Source organism: Amblyomma maculatum, chromosome 11, assembly GCF_055883805.1.
Source record: "Amblyomma maculatum isolate TAMU_Amacu chromosome 11, ASM5588380v1, whole genome shotgun sequence".
Lineage (NCBI taxonomy): Eukaryota > Metazoa > Arthropoda > Arachnida > Ixodida > Ixodidae > Amblyomma > Amblyomma maculatum.
This window is the reverse complement of record NC_139354.1, coordinates 162,040,337-162,065,712: the sequence shown is the minus strand read 5'-3', so window position 1 is coordinate 162,065,712 and position 25,376 is coordinate 162,040,337. Positions and strand designations below refer to the sequence as shown.

Below are 25,376 nucleotides of genomic sequence, written 5' to 3'. Positions count from 1 at the left end.
AAAATGCTTAAACTTTGACACCAGGCCATGATTCGGAGACCCCCGATCAACAAAAACCATGAACAATAACAACTGCCCCCTAACTGAAAATGGCGTAACCGCAGTGGCGCACCAGGCTTAATGTGGAAGTTGCGTACGCGGGTACATCACGTTTTTGTTATGTGATATTTAGCTAGCCGCTATTATAACACACTTCCTCAAATGAAAATATGCACAAAACACGTAAAATCAACTTGTATACATATCTTATTACATAATACATTTGTGACGAAGAATTTTCTCCTGGCGAGGCTACGCACTTAGCCCTCAAAGTCTGTTTTGCGAACGCACTCCGACCTGAGTGCACACTTTGGCAAGTGCACTTATGTTACGCCGTTTAGCAGTGATAGAGTGCACTTTTCGTAAGTGACACTCGCCGTAAGTGCACTTTATTTTGCGTGCTTGACAGGGGTATAAGTGTAGTTGCTTACTTTCCTGGCAGGCATTGCAGCGAGAGCCCCATGCGTCGTGATGTGCGTTGAAGGCGCTACATATGACGCAATCCTTGGGGAGGCTGTGTCTCTGCATGTGTATATACTTGTTTGTGGGCAGTGCCTCAGTACTAAGTAACAAAAACAAACACGCTTGCGCTTGGACTGCTGGGCATTACTGCCATTTTGAAGTGCAAAGCAGTAGTGTACACATGCAACATTTGCCTTTCTTACCACTGAGAACACCAGAGAAGTCTTATTGAACCGTTGGACAGCAGGCTGAGGCCTTTTATTGTGTTAAGTGTCGCAACCTCTCTATCTAATGTTGGGCTTTTAGGCTTCATAACTTAAACCACACTGCCAGTGTCATGCACTGGTCTCTCTTAGTGGAGGTAGCGGTTTCATGTACCAAGGTTTTGATGCACGTTGCAGAAGAGTTAAAAACTTTTCGCAGCCTTTTGCTGCAATGTGCTGCACTGCTACATCAGCTTAAAAAAAATTTATTTGTAAAACATCAAGCTCGAAAACATGATGAATCATGATTCCAGCCTGTAAAGCTAGATGTCTTCTGAGAGACCAATAACGGTCCATGAATGGCCATCTCTTTAATGCAGGTTTTGAACAAACTCGAAGCAAACATCAATATGCCTAATATATGTTGGAGGCCTTGACTAGGAACAAAATATGTGCACAAATAACACCTTATTTCAATAGAAAAGTGGCTGTTTTTTGTTGTTGTTTTTTTCATACTACAAAATGCGCCTTTGCGTATTGGTGCTTGCAAAGTACCAAATTCGTCAAGTGCTTGCGGACGTTTCGACTGTTGACCTTTGCTGTCGCTTGCTTTGCAGCATGGTGCATTCTGTTCTTTTCTTAGAATTCAATGGTGATTTAACCAGATGTTAAAATGATATGAATCAGCAGCTGACTCAAACATATGCTTTGTCAGTTGTGGATACGGCTGGCCGAGCCTAGTGCTGAGAGCTCACCCATGACCTCTGCTGTCAGGACTCTATCCAGATTTGGTTTCTTTGGAAGGCTGCTACTGTTAACTTTCTCCTGGACCCGTATGACGTTCTCCGTCACCTCACAGATACAGTAAAATTTGTTAATTCGAACCTGGATGGTTCGAATTTTTTGATAATTTTAACTACGCTACTTGGTCTGGCCAAGCTCTATAGAGGTTTGTTTAAAAAAAAGTCAGATAATTCTAACGAGAGTTGGTTCCGCTACAGATTATTCGAACTATGTGCCGCCGTTTCTGAGCCCTAGTGCACAGCACATGCCCCCCCCCCCCCCCCCCCCCAGAAAAAAGACATCTCATCGACAGAGAGGCATAGAAGATGTGCACATCCAAGACGTGGACAGAAGATGAAACCAGGTAAAACCATGCAAGAATGGGTAAAACCTAAATGGCGCCATGACCGGTGCGGCGCTGGAGGGTAAAGGTTGGCAGATTCGGCACTGACTGCCTGCTCTCTTCGCAACTTCCAAAACTCGAAACTAAACATTAATTTGAGCCCTGTTTATTCGGACATACAGATAAGCACTTTGACGTTCTGGCCAACGCTCATGACAGGCTAGGACTTCGGACTGGTGCTAGGAGTTAGGCAGCAAAAACTTTTTTTTATTTTTGCGAGAGTCTTCTGTCCTTCCAACCCATCAGTCAACGAAAGCACGCGGGTCAGCCGCATTCTGAACGCAGGCTTCTGGTCGTTCAGTTCAAAAGACATTGCTGCTATCGCACGTTGAAATAATTATGTGGCATCGATCCTGTGGAAGGCCTTCCAATGTTTGGGTTGGTTGATGCGTTTGGCCACTCGCTCAGCCCTTGGTCTGGAGGCCCGAGTACACGTAGGTTCGAAACTGGTGCATGGAGTGGGACTGCATAGGTGATTGTGGAGTTCTTGGTGCAACGTCCAAGGAGATCCAGGAAGTCACCTGCAAGTGGGCTGTCTTTAACTCGTTTTCTGAACTCGCCCATTTAGCAATGGGGTAGCGCTTTTCCCTCCTACCCCTCACAGAGGAGTTAAGGAAGATGGGAAAATGATCAGAACCCAAAAAGTCAGGTGCTCTGGCCCACGAATAGTGGCAGGCATCATAGATGAGAACCAGGTCGATGAAAGAAAACCGTCCTGGCCGAATGAAGATTGGGGAGGTAGGCTGTAGGAAATGAAGGCCTGCAGCACTGATGGCGTCCAACTGCTTTTTGCCTCTGGTGGTGCTGGACTGGTTGCCCCATGCCCTGTGGTGGGAGTTGAAATCACCACAGATAAGAACATCCTTACCTAGACGGGAATGGAGGGCAATGAGGCAGAAGGGGTCCGAAGGAACTCCTGGAGGGACATATACTGAAGCGACAGTAGTGTCCGTGTCACCCATACGGACGCGCACAGCACAGATCTCCAGTTGTCCTAGGCCAGGTTGGGCAACATCCATCAGTGTGTGGGGTATGTCACTCCTCACATAGGTGGCTGTGCGGGGCCTGTGTTGTGGATGCGAAGGATCCAGGTAGGGGGCATCATTGCTGTCCTGGTTGGAACAGCATGGGCGGCCAGAGTACGCGGTGAACCCTGGTAGACGGAGGTTCTCCGCTGGGACTCGAGTCTCCTGCAAAGCAGACATCAAATTCTCTAAAGCAGACATCAAATTCCAGAGTTTTCTGGAGGATTAGATCTTTGAGGTCCGCGTGTCGTACTCTCAGGGAATTGGTATTCCACTGCAAGACACGCGGTCTCCTGGGAACTGGGTTGCGTCTGGTCATGATGGCGAGTGTAAGGGCTCCCAAAAATGAGAGCAGCAGCTTCTCCCAATCGGCGAGCGCCAGAGTTTGGTGGGAGCTGGGTCATGAGCGCTTGGACGGCAAGTCCTGCGACCGTTACAGAAGTGAGTGTGGCTTGGATATCCCCTGGCACAGGTTGCTGAGGGGGCTCCCGAGCTGGTTCGCTGGGGGGCTTGGGGCTCCGTGACTGGAGGGCCTTTGAATAGGATTCAATCTGGGCAGACCCAGTGGGCTGAAGAGGGCGGAGCTCGTTGAGCACTTGCCGCCGGTCTTGTGATGGTGTTGTCTTGCGGAGTGCCGTGGTCAGCTGCTGTTGGTGTCGCCACTTTGGACACGAGGGATCAGCAGCCCAGTGCCGACCTCCGCAATGGAAGCACTTGGGAGTGCTAGAAATGCACTTCCGAGTGTGGTGTGATCCGCCACAGATGGAGCAGCGATCAGGCCTGGTGCAAGCGGCGGAGACATATTAAAGGCTCCGCAGCGGGTGCACTGGAGGGGACGAGCTTTGAGTGGACGAACAGTGAACTTCATCCCATTGATGTAGACATGGTCAGGTGGGGGGGCAGCGATGCGGACGGAGACATGATGGCCTCGACGATGGACTCCGAGTATCTCTACATCCGCCTCAATGCCCTCTGCAATGTTCTGTTCCCGGACCTCGCGATCGACGCCGAAGGTGGTACCCACATGGAAGTCCACGCGGGAAGCCTCGAACGAGCGAACGGGAATATCGAGAAGGGACTTGAGGGACAGGAGGTGATCGCGGGCTTCATGCGACGAAACATCTGCAGCAACGATTTTACGTTTCTGGTTGAGCCGGACCTCGATGACACCTGGCTGGCCATACAGGTAGGCACTCATATGTTCCTTTATGGTCGCCCTGAAAGAAGTGCCGTTGTCAGATGGGAGGAGGTTTGGCACCAGAAGGCGCCGCACCTCAAAGTCTCACATAACCTATCTACCCGTCATCATTCATACATCATCCCCGGCACTTCCCCCCCCTCCCGGATGTCCGGGGGGCGGAGGTTTTTGTTTTGGGATGACGGCCATACCCTGGCAAGGGGTCAGTCGTGTGGTGACACGCACGCAGCAGTCACCGAACACTATGCCAACTGTGTTTAAGGTCCCCGCTGTGATAGCAGGCCAAACACAGGGAGACCGGACCTTCTTTGGACCTCGGATGTCCTGAAGGACAACTGTAACTTTAAAGGGCTTCATATCGACACTGTTATGGTACGCCGAGAAACCTCGCAAATAATCGGTGGCCTGCCTGCTCCACGTGTCTATGAACTCTTGCTCGCTGAGGTGACGCTGCTCACGGCTTAGGTGAAACCAGACCTCCCTGCGGACTCGTGCGAGTACCTCATGGAGGCCTGGAACACTGCGCGAAAATGCAGCGGCGCACCTGGCAGACCAGACTTGGTACATGCACTCAACGAGCAAGAGCACAAACTGTTTCACAGCATGCCTGGGTAACGGGTTGAGGTACCGGACAGTTTGATATGGCACTCCTGGAATGCTAAACAAGGTAGCCACTCGTCGAAGGAGGGCTGCTGGGAGAAGACATTGTGTAAAGATATGCACAATGTCGTCACGACCACCACAGAACGGGCAGACTGGATGCAAGCTCGCTCGTGTGAATGCCTTGCTGCGGATGGGGAGCCGTCCGTGTGCAAAGCGATACATGAACGTTGCTCTGCTTGCATCCAAAAAGTCTGCCAGTATCAGATTCCAGCTTGGACGCATATTGGACAGATCTGTTTGAATATACCTAGGGGGGAGCTTCGGCGTCAAAAGATTGGCTAGATCTTTTAACGGTACTGCCAGAATATCTATGTCGGCCTGGAGGCCTCTGAGTCGCTCCAAGCAGTTAGCTGCTTGGGCGTAAAAGGGCGAAGAAGAGCCAGAACGGGGAACACAGTGGGAAAACGTGCTTTGCGAAAAAAGACGAAGGCGGGTGCTCAGGAAGAACGAGGTCAAGCTTCGAGTCAGGGACATGTCTGAATTCAGGGCTGTCTGGGTCCATCTGACGTGTAGCACTGCGGTTACTATGCCCAGGTCGGGGAGGCCAAGGCCGCCCTTGTCCCGAGGCTGTTTCACCACAGGCCTCCCGATTTGATCAATCATTCCGTTCCACAGGAAACGGAAGAGGATTCTCTCAAGCTGCAGCTTGGTACGTGCCGGCAGAGGTGTTATGCAGGCAACATACGTCAGGAACGAAAACAGAATAGACCGAACGACAGTAGCCCGTGCCGTGAGAGGGCACGCTAACGTCCCATATTCTCTCTCTTCTCAAGCTTCTCTTTAGCAAGAGGCCAGTTGGTCTCGGATAACCCGTCGGAACGGAAGTGGAAACCTAGAATACGAACTTCATCCCTCACAGGAAGGCCATGAGAGGGGTTTGGACTGGACGGTGCTTGCCTGATGTACAGGGTGGCACTCTTGGATTTGTTCAGCCTAGCCCCACTAGCCCTGCAGTACCCTTCTATGACGTTAACCCTTTGATGCCCAAACCTGCAATTCGCAATTCAGGCTGCTGATTTTGCTAATACAAGTTAAAATAGCATCCAAAAGCACGAAACAGGTGAAAGAAAAAATATTTCTTTATTCATTACTTCGTAATGAATTGTTGCTCCTGGGCAACATCGGGCATTTGCGGTTCTACTTGGAGTGGAAGGAGTGGAAGCAATTCCTTGTCTGTAGCAGGCACAAATGCATCCTGCACTTCTCACAGAAGAGGTAGGTGTAGCCTGTTTTGCAAAACTTGCACCTGTTCTTCTTTTTGCCGTACTGAGGCCAATGGTGCGTACCATCGTAACGGACATCCGCTACTGGCCGTGGTGCCAGAGGTCGCGTGATTGGCTTCGGAGGTGCATGTTGACTTCCTGCTGCCATGCTGGACTTTCTTTTCAGAGGCTTTGTGTTTATTTGAGCCAGGGCTTGCCCAATGTGTCCGCGGAAGGTGAGCAGAGGCAGTCTCTTCTTGATGCCTAATTGCATGCAGTGCCGCTCGTAGAGAAGCCACCCATTCACAATGGAGACGTCTATGAACCAGAAAAATATCCTCATGTACCATTTTTTTTATTTGTGGTCGGTGCGGTACAGTTCTATAAGCATGTCAGCAAGGTCCACACCACCCATAAAGGCGTTGTATTCTTTGACTGAAAAAGGTCGAGGAACCTCAATGGTGCGTTTTTCCTTGGCGCTCCATCGTTTGCATGTGTCGGTCGGCTGAACCCCTGCGTAGCTCGACACGAGGACACCAGAGCTGTTGTCATACCATTTTGTGACTTCAATCTCTGTTTTAGAGTCTGTCCGGAAATCGACGGATCCTCTGCCTTGGCTCTTCAGTGTTGCTTCGGCGGCAAGAGGGCATTTCTCTGTCCGGTCAGCTCGTACTGTTCCAACGCTGTGAAATCCTCTCGACTTCAACTCCTCCACAAGCCGCAGACTGCTGAACCAATTATCAAAATATAATTTATGATTGACATGCGGTTCCAAGTCCTGTACCAAGTCGATTACGATATCTCCAGATATGCCGAATCCATGTTCATTCGTTGTGGTTTTACCTTCATAAATTCGGAAGTCGTGAAAAATTCCAGAGGAACCTGCGCGCGTGAAGACTTTGTATCCCCACTTGTGGGGTTTTGATTTCATGTATTGTTTTAGAGGGGATCTTCCTTTGAAAGGGATAATTTGTTCGTCAATACTTTGGCGCTCTTCTGGTGCCACCTTTTTCATATTTTGTTTCAGAAGGTCTACAATGGGGCGCACCTTGTACAGACGATCGTAGCCCTCTGCATCTCTCGGCTTCGCTAGAAAGTTGTCATTCATGTGCAAACTCTGGTGAATGGCCTCGAAGCGATTTCTTGACATCAAGTCAGCCACCACAGCAAAACGGGTTCCGTTCTGCCAGAACATGCGGAAGTGGGGCATGCGTACTGTTCCCGATATCACAAGGATTGACAAATACTTCCGCATCTCCTCGGGTGTGACGCCAATAGAAGTACCATTCTTTTGTGTAGAGAACAAATTCGTTTGGAAGCACAAAGAATCCACCATTCGGGCGTCAAAGAATGCTGAAAAGTACTCGTAAGGAGTCAGCACATCAGCAGGTGGGGGTGGCAGCTCACCTTTCCATGAAATATCCATGAGTGGCAAGTCTTTGCGTTGCCAATTCCGCGTTGGCTTCTTTTTTTTTGGCTTCTTAATGCCCCTAGGTTTTTGAGCGGTGCTTGACAGAGCCTCAGGGGACGCGCTTGGAACTTCGTTGTTTTCGCCTTCTGGTGCATTGTCGCTCCGTAGGTTGGTGACAAATTCCAAAGGGCAGTTATGAAGAAAAGAATCTTCTTTAGTTGGTTCGTAGTCTGGATCATCGGGGTCGCTGTCTATGTCTATATCAGACACTTCTCCATCAGGCAAAAAAATTATCTCCTGGATCTCCTCGTCCGTGAGGGCCCGTCGTCTTCATTTCTCCATCTGAATATAAAGGCATTATTCTTTTCTCTCACTTCATGCAAGCACAAAAAAAGGCAAATCCAATGAAATTCTGCCCCCTGTGAGCAGTTCGTCAATTGCAAGAGCTCGGCGCCCTAAGCTTGCTCATTATTACATGCCACCCACACGTGCCCGATGTTGCTCCTGAGCAACATAATAGTTTGCACGCCTTGCGCCAGGCCACTCTAAACTTTTCTATCGATTTGATTGCGCACAAACAGTTCCCGTCTCATAATCGATGAGCTTCACATACTATAAAGTTTGCAAATAGCGCCTAGTTGCTGATCAAAATAAAAATATCTCACCTCGCGTAGCAATGTACACGTTGCTCCTCGGAGTCCAAAAACTTGTCTGCTGTTGTAGCTACTGGATGAGTGCTGCCCTCTGTTTTTTAGCTACAGAAGCAAATGCTTCTGTATAGACACACTAGATGGCGCTGCCATACCAAAAGCGCAAGATGCGCAACAGAAAAAAAAGATGTTTGAATTGTTGCCCGAGAGCAACGTTGGGCATCAAAGGGTTAAGGACGGAGCACACAGATGCCTCGTTCGGAACGACGATAGTCAGGTCGTCTGCATAGGCAAACATGGGGACAGGCGGAGAGCCTGGCGGTAAAGGAAATCTGCCTATCTGGGAGTCTTTTGCTAATCTTTGGAGGAGAGGTTCGATTGCAAGCACATAGAGAGCAGGTGATAGGGGACATCCCTGTCTAACTCCACGGCCTACATCGAAAGCCTGCGAAACCATATCTTGAACTGTTACCGCAGAGGTAGGCCTTGAGTACAAGACTCTCACCATCCTCTGAAAATCAGAGTGGAGGCCAGCCTCCTCTAACACTCTGAACAAGTAGGCATGACTAATGATGTCGAATGCCTTTTCTTGGTCAAATGAACAAAGAATACCTGATACATTACGCGCCTGCGCCCAAAGAAAGAGGTCTCTAAGGGCGAAACCATGAAGCTGGGTGGAGCGGCCTGGAACGCAACAAGCCTGATACGGACCTAATAGGTCGCTAATGAACAGTGTTAACCGTTTGGACAGGCATCTCGCGATGAGCTTGTAGTCGCAGTTCAGGAGCGTGATGGGACGCCAGGCTCTCAGGTCAGTGCGTCTCGACTCGTCCTTACACAGGAGAGTGATCAGCCCCTCCCTTTGAGTATCTGACAAAGCCCCCTCACTAAGGAGCCTATTCACTAATGAGGTGAAAGGACCCCCCAGTTGGGCCCAAAATTTGACTTAAAACTCAACGGGGAGGCCGTCCGTCCCTGGACTGCGATTCCGATTGGAAGCCTTAATGGCTGCTAAAATTTCCTCTGCCTCGAAAGGACCACCTGGGACATCTACCATTTTTGACGGCCTCTCAAAAGGAAAAGAGGTGGTTGACGGAGGAGGAGCTGTGTACAAATTAACATAAAACTGCCTTGCCAATTTCAAAATGCCCTCAGGTGTTTTTTCAATGGAACCTGTATCGGGATCAGTTACTGCTGAGAGGATCGACTCTGTGCGTGCTAAGTGGCGTCGGAGCAGATGCCTACTGCACCACGTCTCCCTTTCCCACTTTTCAGCGCGCAATGTGGCCCTCAAACGATTCCATCTGCGCTGGAGGAGAGCGCGATATTCTTTTCGAAGTGACTGCAGTGCAGCGGTCACTCCCAAGCCCCCGGAGAGAGGCGCGGAAGCCAGGAGGATCGCATCAGAGACTATTTTAATCTCTTCCCGCTCCTCACGTGCCCTCCGCATTCCCCAGGACCGGCAGAAATCGCGTACACTAGCCTTCACTCTATCCCAATCAGCACCATCGAGAGAATTATTCAAATCGGAGCTTAAAATAGACTTAATGTCATTTGCTACCTCCTTATCTAATAATAATCGCGGGTTGAGACGCCACGGTCCCTTGCCGCGAGGAGCTAACAAACCGTGAGCAAAGCGGAGAATAACTAATTTATGGTCACTAAGGGCTGTTGAAAATGTCCACATGGATTGCATGCTGGGCACCAGTGACTGAGAAACTTAGAACCTGTCGATGCGGCTCTGCACGCGCCTCCCAGACCAAGTCATGCCTGACTGTCCTGAGCGGAGCGAGCGCCATGCATCATCAAGCTCTAGCTCACTCACTACTGCCCCAAGCGCTTGCGCCCCATTGCGGTCCCGCCTCCTTGGGGTACCGTGAGTGGACACTCGGTCCGTAACATCAAGCACGCAATTAAACTCCCCAACAAAAACAACTCTGGAAGGACCAACCAGGTATGCATCCAAAGACGAAAAGAATGCACCCTGGTCACAGCCCGTACATGGAGCATACACATTCACCACGCGTAAGCCGCAATCAAGATCAACAGACAAAACACGGCCATCAGAATCTCTAGAGTGGCGCAGGACTTTACCGCGAAAACGTTTCATTAAAATAATGGCAACGCCGCGGGAGCCCGATGCTCCATAGCTCCAAAAAGATCTGGTGCCAAAGGTTTCGTCGAAGTTCCCAATCTGGCTTAAGCGATAAACAAAAGTCTCTTGCAAAACCAGTATATCTATGTTCTTAGCTCGCGCGAGTTCGATAACCTCTGCTTGTTTCGGACGGCGAGAGATGCCGCGGCAATTTAAAGTGGCAATGGTGAGAGCGGCAGCCATGGTGGTTTATTTATTTTAAAGGAACACTACGACCAATTAATAACAGAACAACACTGGGAAAGGAAAGGGCGCTAGCTAGAGAACACAGCAGAGGGGAGCAAGAGACTTCCTAAGGGGGGGTTTCCGTACTCGAGGCGTCAGATGCCGCCTCGGGCGAGGAGGGGTAAGTGGTTGACGATAACTGAACAATCGCAGCGAAGACTCTTACAATGGACACAAGGGGTTGAAGATTCCTTCTCACCACTTTCGTCCATCTCCGTGTCCGAGCTGCCGTCGTCCGAGAGCACCGCGAACCGACCGCCGGTGATCTCAACCTCCGGCCTTTTGGCAAGGGGCTGTTCCAAGGGTGACGCGGTGGAATTCCCATCAGAGTCCTGCTCCGAGCCCTGCTTCTTGCGGTTGGCGACATTGCCGCGCAAGCGCCGTTTTCTGGCTGTTCGCACGGGCAGATAGTCAGTCTCAGCCGCCGCTGCATCGGCTGAGGCAACCGGTTTCTCTGGTGCCGGTTGCACTCCGTCCGGCATGACCGCGTGGTCACGTGGCTCCGCAGAAGGAGGGGGAGAAGCAGCTGTACCCTCTCCACTGCTGGCGCCCGCGCCAGCGGGGACCTCAGGCGCGTCGGCGCGAGCGCCGCTGTCAGCCTCCGCGTGGTGTGAAGCCTCGTTGGCGCCACCCGGCACGGCGGCTGCTACAAGGTCTCCCTCGTCCTGGCCTGCCTCCACGTGGGTGATGACGACCTCGGACGATAGACCTAGGGAAGATACATTCTCTGGAGGTCCCTCTGGCTCCTCCGGGATAGCTGTCACCGTTGAGTACGTCCGCTTAGTGCAGTCGGCATACCGGTGGTCACCGCCGCACTTGGGACAGGGTGCGTTGCACGTCTCATGCCCAAACTTAGCGCACCGCGAGCACTGCGGCGTCGTGCATGCTGCGGACAGATGTCCTCCGCCGCCGCACTTGCGGCACACACGCACCACACCGTCGTACTCGCACTGCACTGTTTTCTCGCCGACTTTCAAGGGGTTTGGCAGCTCCCTGGTCATTTCCATGCGGACCCTGACATTTCCTGACGGAACATCGGGGAACCCCGGGACATGCTCCATCACTCTTCCTAGTACCTTACCGTAAGCCTCCAGTTCTCTGGTCAGGAGAACTTCGGGCTGGTCCAGCTCGAAACAGTACACGCGCACTGTTTTGGTACGCACCCCTCTATACTCAAACGGTATATCTTGACCTTTCGCATGCACAACAGGTTCGGCTCGAAAGCGATCAACTGCTGCCCGTGTTTTGAAGTGAACTTCAAAACGACCCGCGCCAAAATCCTGAACTCCACCTAACTCATGTTTGGAAAACCTCTTAACCAGATCTTTACAAAGGTCGGTGTTCAAAACACCCTTCGGTACGCGTGCGTAGAAGGTAGAAGGCCGCAGCCTGGAGTGGCCTACCATCGTGGCTTAAGCCACGTGGCGGCAGGCTGGCCCCTCTAAGCTCCCAAAAAAATACGACGCTCAAATATTCCGCGCTACACACTGAAACCAAGCAATCCCGCACTTACCGGCGTAGAACAAACGACACGGTAATCCACTCCCAGGAAACTGATGATTCCTCAGGTGTGCCGGCGGGAACCCACTGCTGCTTGGTACTTTGTCCTAGCCATAGCGGCGGCAGACGGGCGTCAGACGTGAGCGACGGAAGCGCGCTCACGTCTGACGTGAGCGAGGGGTGATCAGCACCGTGGACACACGAGTCACCTTGGGGCAGTTGATTCGACGAGTGACTGTAGTCCAACCACCGGTATCCCGATTGTGATCAGGCGCCGGGTGGTTAGAGTGAGAAGGCTGTTCTGAGGTGGAGATGTTAGCCTGTCCCTAAGCTGAACCAGAGGAGGTGAACCAGGGAACCTCAGGAGGCGAATCAGAGGGTGTTAGGGCAGCGGGCGTCTCGGAATCTTGATGTTCAAGATCCTCCGCTAAGACGGCAAAAGAGTTATGGAGAGGTACTTTGGGAAGTGAGCTCCTGCAAATGCCCCGAGGAACGAGGCTTGCGAAGACGGTTTGCAGTTGCGAGCACATCATCCAGAGCTTTGAGTTGGGTAGCAAGGTCTTCTTTTCCAGCTGGGAAGAAGGTAGTAGATGTATTGCTCTCACCTGATATGACAGCTTCGAGCCCCTGGCGAGACGCCTCTGGCTGTCCGGTGGAGAGCAAAATGGAAGGTGACCGACAAGAGTCGGACGACTTGGCTGCCGCAGCGGCATCGTCGGTGACCTTGTGCTGGTGGCGCTTGGCCTTTCCCTTGCGCTGAGGTTTGGGAGGTGGGTTGCTGTCGGCAGCATTCTTGAGGAATTGTGCCGCTCGCAACCGGGTCACAAGGGGAGATGGGCTGCGGCTACCAGTCGGAGATGAGATGAGGGGCGGTGGAGACCCTGAGGCAGGAGGGGTGACAGGGTTCCTCCACAATGGAGGGGGTTGTCAGCAACCGAAGGCTGTCATAGAAGTCCTCAAGTTGGCCCCGGACATGGCACTCGAGATCGGCACGAAAGGATGCCGGATCTCGACCGAGGCTGCGAGTACGGTGGCGTTCCTGGTTGGGACCGCCGCGGCGAGGGGTACGTTGCTCCATAGCAGCAAAACCTGAAAAACGTCAAGCGGGAAAATTGGCAGAAACCGCAGATTAGTTCGCTATAGGCTTACCTTGATAGCGAAGGTAGGACAAGAGTGCGGTCCGATAAGAACCAGGTGGGGCGATGAGTTGGTCCCAGCGGCAAGGTGGGACCATGCAGCCGAAGTGCTGGCATGACCCCGAAAGGGGCCGGCGGCGTTGCACTTCCTCAGTAGACCACGGTGAAAATTCGAGTGGTGGAGTTCTCGATGATTATTCCAGGTGGAAATCCACAGAGGGGGCACACAGGGGCCCGGCGGCACTCACACAACACACGCACAACGGCTTCCGAGGCAGCGTGGAGTCTAGAAGCACGGCTGGGGAGCGAGCGACGCGGCGAAAGCGCGCATACTCGTCGGAGCGAGCCGCGCATGCGTCCGAACGCGCAGAAAGCTGGAGATGAAATGTGGCGATGAGAGGAGCGCACGAAATTGAAGGCAGGGAGCGACGCAGGTCCACTCACCTTGAAGGTTCCCAGGGGACTGCCGACACGCGTAAGGCAGAAGTTCTTCGAAGGCGGCTGGAGAGATCACATGACCAAAAAAATCAGTGTGGCACCTCGATGGCATGGAAAGGAGCACTGCTGCAGGAAATGCAGCATGCTAAGTCACTCATCCTGCATCATCTTTCACCAAGGCATTTACACGCCACACCTTGTGGCAGCAGATGCTTTCCCGCTTTGCATTTATGATGCAGTTATTGAATCATTGAAAAAACATGTGTGCCTAAGACATACGTATTTCACTCATCTACTTGGTAGCTTTTTTCTAATATCACTCACATGGTGCCCTCCGAAAATGTGCGAGATCCTAACGTGTGCTCATTTCACTTGTACTTTGCAGCTTTGTTTGATCCTTGCATATGGCTCTGGCTGAAAACCATGCGATACCACTGATTGCCGTTGCCACAGATTACGGCATCATTACCTAGGCGGCAATGCAGGGCCGTGAGGCAGGAAGGATCCCATGGGACGCCCGGGGGGACATAGACCGAGGCCACCGAGGTGTCTGTGTTGCCCAGACGGACACGGATGGCACAAATCTCGAGGTGGCCCAGGTCTTTGGCAGCGACATCTAGTACCGTATGCGGGATGGAGTTGCGCACGTAGATGGCGGTGCGGGGTCGGTCCTGAGGGTGGGACGGGTCCAGGCACGGGTCATCTGCACATGGACCGAGGGCACAGCAGAACAGGCCACGGTAGCCAGTGTAGCCCGGTAGGTGAGCAGATTCCGCAGGTATCCTGGTCTCCTGAAGCGCCAGGACGTCAACGTTCAGGGTTCCCTGCAAAATCATGTCTCGTAGGTCAGCGTGGCGAGCGCGTAGGGAATGCACATTCCACTGGAGGACGTGTGGCCTCTCTGCGGTTCCTCTACGCCTCGCCACGATTAAGGAGAGAAGGGCTCTCTGCAAGGAGAGCTGCCTCGTACAGCTTAGGTGTCCCTCTGTTGGGGGGAAGCTGGGAAGGGAGGGTCTGGACCGCCAGTTGGATGGCCCCAGTCACGCCTGGTTGCACCGCACCCACCGTGGCAGGAGGCTTGGCAGGGCCTTGGGCTGCAGGCGAAGGTCTGGTCTTGAGGACACCTGTGTAGCTACCTTTTCCCTGCGGGGGAGCTGTGGCTCCAAGGGGGCGTTGGCTCGGCTGCTGTGAACACAGCCAAAGCCACCTAGAATACTTGAAGGCCTGCGCATTCCCTTCGTGACGTCACGCATCTTGACTTAGCGGCCGTTCCTTGCGACCCTCCGTGCAAGCAGGACAAGCGCGGTGTGCTAGTGGCACGGGTGCGCTGTAAAATTTTTGCACCTCGTAATTAGTTGCACTTTCGTAAAAAAAAACAAAACAGCATTGAATATGTTAATTTTTTGCTCCTGATATATATAGCGATATCGAATATATCGCGATAAGTTACACTTAGATTCAAGCTTCAGGTCAGAAAAAGAGATACAAAAAAAGGAGCAGCGCACACAGCACTTTATTTGAATAATTACAAAATATTTACATACAGAGCACAAATTTGTTCATGCATACGCTGCCTCACAGTATTCTGTTGTAAAGTTTTTAGCTTTCTCTTTTGTGCTTTTGCTGTTATACCTGCTCTCAAGCCGTCAGTTTTTATTTGAACATAGTTCAAGAACCTGTTGGCGGCAGCGCGCAAGATGTGATCCAGCACCGTGTCAGGATGATGCCCATTCCTGCATATATATAGATTTCCTCGTTATCTGAAAGCAGGTACTTCGTGAGAGCAATAAGGATGTCTCTTTGATTGCCTGCCGCATGGAACCTGGTGGAATTTTCTTTTGTCGTAAGTTTTTCTAATATTACTTGTGTTTGCAACACTGCGTTGATTACAACTGGCTGCGGGAACTTCAGAGCACCTCTGGTTAAGCTTGTCATTAGGACATTTCTATCAATTTCCAGTTCTCTGTGTTGTGTGGTCAGGTTGTCAGCACAAGCTTCGAATGGCAGTTTCTTTAGTGCTGCATGGGCACAGAATCCAGCTATAGACCGTTTACAGAGAGTAGTTCAACTCTTCCCTAACAGATGGCGCCACTAGGACTGCCGTCATTGCTGGCCTTCGGAACGCATCGGCGCGCACTGCTAACTGCTGCTGTGTATCTTGTGTAAGAATACCAGCTGACTTAAACAGCGCTGCTTTGATGCAGGTGTCATCTGTATTATCGAAGTATTCTGCGAGGAAGTAGAGCTAATGACCCTGTTTATTGGCGGAAGAACAGAAGACGCTTTCTACATAAGGTGCACATCATGGCCTAGGCAACCGTTTTTCTGGGAGATGTATCACGAGTTCATGTTCCTTTCTGGGACAAGAAAGCGCCTGTGAATTGAAGAGAATGGCACGCCCCAGCTCGTTTTAGCACCGGCAGTAGCCATAGCCATGCGAGAACGACCCTGACGTTTTCTCAGGAATTGGATGTTGAGTCTTTGCACTGCTGCCGAGATTTTTCGCAGGGCGTTAAGAGGTACCTTGACGTTGCTATTAATGTCTATGCAGTTATACGAATTGATTGCGCAGAGAAGGAAAGGTAGTTTGGGCATGTAAGTGAATCTGTTTACTTTAATTAGATACTATTCCCTAGGATATGCGGGATCGAATCTCGGCCTCAGCGGCTGCTTTTCGCTGGAGCCAAAAACCCAGGCGCCCGTGTTTTGTTCGATATCAGTGCACATTAAAGAACCCCAAGGGGATGAGAATTTCCGCAGTCCTCCACACATAGCCTGAGTCGCTTTGGGACTTAACACCGCACAAACAAAACCAAAATTTAATTAGACAAGTACTGCTGAAATACATGTAATAACTGCTGCTTTTATGAAACCAATGCACAGGCCAATGATGAAATTTACCATGATAAGATTTTTTTATATCCCCGCTTGCTTGGGCTGCGTACTGTGCGTTCTGAATTCCGGTGCAGTTTCCAGTCACCTTCGCCCGAGCGCAGGTGAACGCCGCTGAGCGCCTGATGTGGCCTTCAGGAGATAAAATTATATCTTATCAATTGTCGGCGATTACACGCGTGTCCATATTGAGCAGTAAGCATTGTGCACAATGTTAAATGAACATTCATAATGCGTCTCAGCCAGCATAGTCTGAGCATGCGTTCGCCCTTTGCGCAAAAAAATTAAAAAAGAAAAAGTAAGTTTGAGAGAATAATCAGTTTGTAATCTATTCAGTTTTACAGAAAGTCACGTTTTCCACAAAGAGCACTAGAGAGGGAATTGATAAAAAAGCAAAAAAAAAAAAAAAAAAATCGACGGCTGATGGGTTTGTCGAAACGTTCTAGCCAATGCAGACATTTAGGAGGACGCAATAAATGAACTACGTAGTTAAATTAAACATTTTTTTAGCACCTACACATACTATAGGCATTCACATGAAGTTTATTGCCTGTCTACAAGCTCGTTGTCCCCAGCGATAGCGGGTACGCCGCACTGTGCAGCCGAGTACTAGCGTGCCGAAAGCCGTCAAACCAGAAGGCCCGAAGGCCAGCGATGGCGGAAGGGTCACATGATCAAATATGGCAGCGCCCATGCGCTCGCGCTGTAAAGGGTCTATATAAGCTATTGCTGGCATGGAAGCTTCCTTGCCTTTATAGTCGTTTTCTGTTAAAATAATTTTGTAATCTTCAGGAAGCCTTTTTTCGTCGACTGCTGTTACCGATGGCTTGCAGAGTTCTTTCATCTCTGGGAGGATCAAAGAGTCCTGAAGTCTAATCTTCGTTTCTGACTCTAATATTTGTTGGACTGAAACATGATAATTCGAGCCAGAAAAACGGCGGTACCGGCCAAACCTGGCCTCTAGGCTCTCAGTTTGGAACTTTCCGAGTAGAGCGTAGTCTAAACGGAGTTCTTCAATGCAGTATCTGCTGATCTCTATCAGAGAGTAAGATGTGAGCTGCAGAGCTGCATGCGTGTCCTTTGTTAGGGCTCCAGTATCCATTTTTACATCCTTCCACATGTCCAGCCAGTTCACAACGGAATTTAAAAACTCTAGTTGTGCATCATTCATGCACCTAATTGGATATTGAAGTGGGTCTCTAAGGTGTGTGCCCTTCGACGGGGTCTTAACGTTGACGATGCGCCACCATCTATTGATCAGCTCAATGAAATTAGCTGTGCCTGTTGCGTACAGTAAATTGAGCTGATTTCCGCACGTTCTTGAACAACGCTTCAACCACAAAAGGATTGAATATTTTGAGAGCCAATTTCACATTCTGACGTTCAAAGTTTAAGGGTTCAAAGCTCTGTGCGTCAGTCTATACCCAAATTTTGATAAGCATTGTTCTTCAGAAGCATGCAAGTCTCGCAGAGTCTTAAATGATGCCCCATTAACCCGTACAATCGACCCTGTGTTGTTAAACTGTGGATAAAAGTGGAAAAAAGTGGCCTCTGATTATCTGCTCGATGTGGATAAACGATGTCTACTGTGTTTTGTTTGGAAAAAAGCGACGTAACTTTCCTGTTGATAGCGTTGTTGTCGGTTATGACAGCATTAACAGAGGCCAGCTCTTTCGAATTCCAAAATAGTCTTCACCAGAACGTCGTGCAGTTGACTTGCTTCAATAGTGACTACAGGAAGAATATGTGCGACATCTTTATGGCCTGAGAGTAAGGACTGGGTCATAAAGACATGTGCCGTTTTTGCCGCTTCAGAAGAGTTTGACGCCGTCCCACTCAGTGATCCTCCCTTGAAGTCAAAATATTGCTGAAGGTGAATTTCATCGACCATCAATGTTACCACTCTCTCATGCGGCTTTAGGATATTTGCTCGTTTCTTTATGTACCGCAAAAACCCCTCATTTTGCTCCTTTGCCGGACTGTCATTGTAACGACTACTTAGCCTCATTAATGTTGATCTGTGTGGTAATGCTATTTCCCCAGAACTACGAAGGAATCTGTAGGCATGTGGAGAAATAGTAAAAAGAAGGCTTGCAAACACAAGGAATTCTGCTGAGTACCTAATGGCTCCACCTTCTTTCACAGCTAATAATTGGAGTTGCTCTTTTAGAAAAGTGACCACTTTAGCGTTTTCTCGCGGCAGTAGCTCGTCACTCGTCAGGTGTTCGAGGAGTGAGAAAAGCAAACTGAAACAAGCTTTCAATTTTTCTTCTTGCTGGCACACATTTGGTGCTTTAAATTTGTGCACTGCGTCTAATACATACTGGATAGTGCGCAAATCATCAGTTTTCAATGAAATCGCGACCTGATCACTGGAAAGCTGGATTTTTTTCCAAAAGGCTGTAATTTCCATGTGCTCGTTGATTACTATAGAACGTTCAACCTCTAGTGGCCCAGCACTGCCATCAACATGCACAAATAAGACACACTTTTCAGCTTGCATTAGTGTCCAAAAGTCAGAAATTTCAATTTCTTGGAGCCTCGAGAGATGTCCAAATGAGGGCAGCTTGTTTTTGCGCTCCTCTTCTTCGTGCGCAGAAATTGAAAGCTGGATGGCTTCTTGCAAGTGTGCTTGCTCAAGGCGTGCTCTTTTTTTCTTCCGGCTCTGGGCGCACTGGCTTGCTGTCCGACAGGTAAGCAGGGCTGTTCGGAAAAATCGTGGGGATTGCGTCTGGGGTCAACCTTGTAAGGCCCATGGGTACTTCTATTGTGTTGCCTGTAGCATCTATGTAGGCGGACTTTGTTCTCAGATACTCAGGTTTGAAATGCAGCTCGCAGACCTTCAAAACACCGGAAGGAAAATGTCCCTGAGGAACCAAAATATAATATTTTCTGCCGCCGTGTATTTTTCTTCTGTTTTCTTTTAAGTTGGAAAAGTTTAGGCTACTATCTGGGGCCATATCCAGCGGAGGTTCCTTTCGGGAACCGTTCTCTTTCAAGATGACGTCAATTTGACGTCAGCAAGACAGCGGGCGCCACCTTACGGCGAAGACGGGAAAGACAGCGGCCAATCAGCGATGGCCCCAGATTGTAGGCGTGTCCATCACGAGCATGTGGCTTTTTCTGGTGCCAAATACTTGTACCAAAGTGGTGTTAAGCACGAAATAAATCTAATAATTACATAGTAATACAAACTAGTGAATAATAGACTGAAATATTCTTAGAAGCATCCTGTTAACAACTGCCAAGCAATTATCTTGGCTCATGAGTACCTTTCTTCGCCGCTAGATGGTATTGCGCGCGCGGCGGCGTCATCTGCTTTCTCGCTCGCTGTGAAGTTTTTGTAAGTTCTGCCTTTCGCACAGAGTGGCAAATATCCTAATAACGATGTCTACAACGCCCGTAGTATGCAGTCCGAATCACGCTAGCTCTTTGACGGAGGAGTTGCTGCCGCCGTTGCGAGTACGAACGAGCTGCTTGATACCGGCACCGCGCCGGCGCGTCCGCGCCTGCCTATGTAGCGGGGCAGCGTCCGTAGCCTTATCGGCCGCTCAAGCGTCGTGAGTATGCGCGACCTTTCCGTGAATAGCTGTCAATGTAGGACGCAGCCGATGACACATGGAATCCGACTGCACTCGACCCAATCAGCCACCGTCTGCTCCCCTTCCGCTGATGTAGGGAAAACTCAGCCCGCACTTACGGACGCGAATTATTTGTCTCTACGACTGCCGGATTCAAATGGTCGCACTGCTGTTGGCCGAGAGCTCCCGATCGCAAAGTAGCGATCGAAGCGTGTAGAGCACCTTTGCTTCTGACGGCAGCCCGGCATACCCCTTCGTCCCCACTTCGCTTCGCGATCAGCATGCAGCCTTAGCCAGTGTTGCCGCAAAACCTCCTGAGACATGTAGAAGGCGTTGTCTCGTTTTTCTTTTTTTTTTTTGTTTACTGCGTCAGTTTACTAAACCCGCAAAGCGCTGCCCCAAAAAAAAACACACACACACAAAAAAAAAAAAGGATACCACGGCCGTACTCAAGCAGCTGCGCGGCGCGCGCCGTCGCTCGACTACGGCCATGAGGCGCCACAGCGAGCGCAGAGCGGTTCCATCTCGAAGCAGACCAACTCGTCGCGGTTCCTGCGCCGGCTGGCAAAACGGTTCCTTTCGGAGTGGTGGCCCCGCCCCGTGCCGCTCCGTGACGTAGGCGAAAAACGTGGAGCCGCCTCCGGAAGTTTTGGGGGTCACGCCGGACGTGACGCAGCAACCAATTAGGAGCGGCGAAAGGAACCAGTTCCCGAACGGAACCGTCGCGGGATCTGGCCCCTGTATAGTAGCAAATGCACCCATATTATTGCCGTCTCATTTATTACGGGAATACAATAACCCCAATGGCCTAAATCATTCCCTAAAAAAACACTACACTTATTATATTTAGTCTAAATTTGAAAAAAGAAAACAGCTTTTAAATGTACACGTGGTCACCACGGAGTCCGATGGTATGTGTCGGCATTTTTAGATATGACGCAGTCGCAAACAGTGAAGTAATTACAAAAAAATGGCATCAATTTGACCTCTGAAAAACCCTGCCTTACATATAGCGAAAAAAACAATTACTCAAACCTGCAGGTTGCGCAAATTTTGCGACACCTTGAATTTCATACCGCTCCTTGTCGAAATTTCAGCATCATAACAAATTATAACCCTTCAACGATTTCAATTCAATGCGCAGCGACAACATAACTTAGGGTCTCTCAGGGTGTGGATGTCGAAGTCGTCGCAACAAACGGCACGCTCCCACTTAATCCGACGAGCTTCATTAGGGAAAGAAAACACGCACTTTTGGTCCGTTTTCGTAGTTTCCTTTGCAGTTGGGAACGCAGCAGCGACCCATCGCTTCCACAGGAAGCCCAGGCCAAGCGCCAAGCACAAATTCACAACTTTCCACTCGGAACTCACAAGCACAAGAGCAATAAGACTCGGCACCACGTGTTGACACACGCGCATCCGGCAATTTGAGGCGACGTTGCACTGCTGATTGACACGTGCGAAGAGACGAGGAGGGTGTTAGTGCCCGTCGAATGCGGGGGTCGCGGAAGGGTCGAGGCAGGTCGACGGTCAAAGTAGTGTGACGTCAGATAGGCAAAGAAGGAAAGCGCGCAGGCCTTGAAAAATTTAGATGGTGCTGGCACAGCTCTGTGACGATGGACCGCCTTGCCTCTGGGTTGGGGTTCCTGCGTAGGAACTTACTCTGCTGTTTCCACCGTGGACAGGACAGGTCCGAGGCCTTGTGGCGTCCACTGCAGTGGTTGCACTTCGGAGCAGAGGCTGTGCAGTCCTTCCGGAGGTGGGGCCCACTGCAGGTGGTGCAGCGTGGCGGTCGGGGACAGGCAGACCTGGTGTGGTTGTACCCTCGGCACAGGGGCATTGCAGGGGGCGGGCCATGAGGGGGCAGACAGGGAACCGCATCCTGGAGAAGAGGACGTGGTCTGGAGGTGGAGCAGCAAACCGGATTGTCACGGCTTGGTCGCCGCGCCTCAGGCTGACTATCACCACGTCAGCCTCAATGGAGTCGGCCACGACGCTGTCGCTCACCTCCCTGTGACGCCGTACACCATTCCCACGTAGTTGTTCTGTTGGGAAGCCTCGAACGCACGTACGGGTGTGGTCAGCAGTGAGAAGAGGGCCAGGAGCTGGACACGGGCAGCCTCCGTGGACACGTCTGCGGCGATGATATTCTGCTTAGTGTTCACTCGAACCTCCAGGACTGCAGGGAAGCTGTAGAGGAAGGTGCTGTTGTCCTCCTTCACGATGTCCCTGGGGGAGAGGCCACGTTCCGATGGACGGAAGAGGACTGTGGTCAGCCTGGGCAGGTTGCGATTGCGCTAGCATCTGGCCTTTCGCTGCACCTGAATCCAGCCGCCATCATCCTGATTCCCTGCGGGGGCGGAAACCTCATTAGGAGGTGGGAGGGAGGAAATACTTACCTCTGTTGTAGGGGCATCAGCTTGGGACTCCTGTCCGTGAGCTGTGTAGGATGCCAGGCTATTCGCTGCTTTGTCTGGTGGTCAATGGTCTTAGCAGAGGTGAGGGTTGTTGAGTCGCCTGCAAAGGGGGGGGGGGGGGGGGTTGGCACTGGACGAATATTCCGAGGTTTGGCCAGCTGTGTCTGCGGGCCCAGGTGCCGCGGCAGCTGCAACGCTGTGAGCATCTGCAGGGCAAGAAGGTGGCGGAAAGGGGTTAGTACGGTGGGTATCACTCACCACATCCAGGAACGTTCCAGTGATCCTTCTGCGACGCCCCTTTCTGCTTGCGCTGTGGCTGCTTGGAGGGCGGCTGGTCCACAGGCTGCTCCTTGAGGAACTGCTGCCTCATGTGTCGCGTCAAGCATGGCGAGAAGGCAGGGGGAGAGGGAGGCCTCGCCTGGGATGACTACCTGGTGGGAGAATTGGAGGGCGAGCGCAAACGCGGCATACTCACCTTCTCGAGGTCTATGCTAGGAAGCTCCGCTTTCTCTGAGGAGTGCATATTGGGGCACGCAACCAGCCGCAGCGTCCAGAGGTAGTCCTCCAGCTTTTTGGCCACTTGCTGCGTCATGCGGCCCCACTCGCCCTGCAGTACCCTTTTATAACGTCCAGGACGGAGCACACAGATGCTTCATCTGGAACGACGATAGTCAGGTCGTCTGCATAGGCAAACATGGGGACAGGCAGAGAGCTTGACGGTAACGGGAACCTGCCTATCTGGGAGTCTTTTGCTAGTCTCTGAAGGAGGAGTTCATTGTAAGCACATGGGGGCACGTGGCAGAGGACATCCCTGCAGAACTCCACAGCCTGCATCGAAAGCCTGCGACACCGTACCTTCAACTATTACAGCAGAGGTAGACCTTGAGTACAAGACTCACCATCCTCTGAATATCAGAGGGGAGGCCAGCCTCCTCTAACAGTCTGAAAATGTAGGTATAACTAATAATGTCAAATGCCTTTTCCTGGTCGAAAGAACAAAGGAGCCTGACAGATTACGCGCCTGCGCTCAAAGAAAGAGATCTCTAAAGGTGAAACCATGGAGCTGGGTGGAGCGGCCTGGTACGCAACAAGCCTGATAAGAACCTAATAGATCGCCAAGGAACAAAGTTAACCCTCTGGACAGACATCTCGCGTTAAGCTGGTAGTCACAGTTCAGGAACGTGATGGGATGCCACACTGGCAGGTCACTACGTCTCTACTCGTCCCCACACAGGAGAGTGATCAGCCCCTCCCTTTGAGTATCTGACAAAGCCTCTCAAAAAGGAAAAGAGGTTGTTGGTTTGAGGGGGAGCTGTATAGAAATTAACATAGAACTGCCTTGCCAATTTCAAAATGCCCTCGGATGTTTTTTCAATGGAACCTGTACGGGGTCAGCTACAGCACAAAGAGTGGACTCTGTACATGCTAAGTGGCGTCGGAGCAGATGTTTACTGCACCACGTCTCACTTTCCTATTTCAGTACGCAGTGTGGCCATCAAGCGATTCCATCTGCACTGGAGGAGAGTGCGATATTCTTTGCGAAGTGACTGCAGTGCAGCGGTCGCACCCGGTCCCTCGGAGAGAGACGCGAAAAGCAGGAGTATTGCATCAGAGACTATTTTAATCTCCTCACGTGCCCTGCGCATTCCTCAGGACCTGCAGCAATCGCGTACACTAGCCTTCACTCTATCCTAACCAGCACCATTGAGAGAATAATTCAGATTGGATCTTAAAAGAAACTTAATGTCAGCCACTGCCTTCTGGTCTAGTAATAATCGTGGATTGAGAAGCCACGGTCCCTTGTGAGGAACTACCGAACCGTGAAAAAAAAACAGAGAATAACTTATGGTCGCTAAGGGCTGTGGAAAATATCCACATAGATTGCATGCTGGGCACCAGTGACTAAGAAACGTGAAACCTATCAATCCTGCTCTGCACGTGCCTCCCAGACCAATTCATCCCTAACTGTCCTGAGTGGAGCGAGCTCCATGCATCAACAAGTTCTAGCTCATTCACTATTGCCCCAAGTGTTTGCGACCCATTGTGGTCCCGCCTCGGCGCGGTACCGCGATGTGACACTCGGTCTGTGACATCGAGTGCACAATTAAAATCCCCAACAAAAACAACTTTGGAAGGACCAACCAGGTGTGCATCCAAAGACGAAAAGAATGCATCCTGATCACAGCCCTTGCATGGCGCATTCACATTCACCATGCATAAGTCGCAATCAAGATCAACAGACAAAACACAACTATCAGAATCTCTAGAGTGGCGCAGGACTTTACTGTGAAAACGTTTAATTAAAATAATGGCAATGCTGCAGGAGCCCGATGCTCCATAGCTCCAAAAAGATCTGGTGCCAAAGGTTCTGTCAAAGTTCCGGATCAGACTTAAGCGATAGAGAAAAGTCTCTTGCAAAACCAGGATATCTATATTCTTAGCTCACGCGAGTTCGATGACCTCTGCTTTTTCGTACAGCGAGATGCCGCGGCAATTTAAAGCGGCAATGGCTAGAGAGAAAGCCATGGTGGTTTATTTTTTAAGATAGAACAGCTAGCACTGCGACAGAATAATAATAGAACAAAACTGGGACAACGAAAAAGCGCTAGCTGAAGAACACAGCAGAAAGGAGCAAGAGACTGGGGGTTTCCTCGTCCGAGGCGTCAGATGCAGCTTTGGACGACGAGGGGTAAGTAGTCGACGATAAATCCAAGCAGTCGCAACTAAGACCCTCGCATTGGACACAAGGTGTTGAAGAATTCTTCTCACCACTGTCGTCCATCTCAGTGTCCGAGCCGATGTTGTCCGAAAGCACCGCGAACAGACCACCGCTGATCTCCACCTTCGGCCTTTCCGCATGGAGCTGAATCAAGGGTGACGAGGTTGAATTTCCATCAGAGTCCTGTTCCGAGCCGTTCCTCTAGCGGTTGGCAATGCCGCCACGTAAGCGGCGTTTCCCGGCTGTCCGCACTGCCATAAAATGAGCTCCCGCC

At 50.9% G+C, this 25,376-nt stretch overlaps 1 protein-coding gene across 1 annotated transcript; it reads right to left on the bottom strand.

The window, feature by feature from the left end:
• Positions 1–14,405: 14,405 nt before the first annotated feature.
• LOC146175325 (uncharacterized) lies at positions 14,406–17,502 on the bottom strand. Its single transcript, XM_084585561.1, has 2 exons — positions 17,056–17,502; positions 14,406–14,678 (listed from the first exon to the last, which is right to left on the bottom strand). The coding sequence occupies exons 1-2, from the start codon at positions 17,485–17,487 to the stop codon at positions 14,406–14,408; spliced, it is 705 nt and encodes a 234-aa protein (XP_084441687.1). The 5' UTR covers positions 17,488–17,502.
• Positions 17,503–25,376: the final 7,874 nt, after the last annotated feature.

Excerpts from the sequence above, each read along its gene's own strand:
- LOC146175325 (XM_084585561.1), bottom strand. The coding sequence starts at position 17,487 with ATGGATACTGGAGCCCTAACAAAGGACACGCATGCAGCTCTGCAGCTC. Across the intron at positions 14,679-17,055 it reads GCGCTGCCATATTTGATCAT|CAGCCGAGCCAACGCCCCCT; the intron begins GTGACCCTTCCG and ends CTGTGTTCACAG.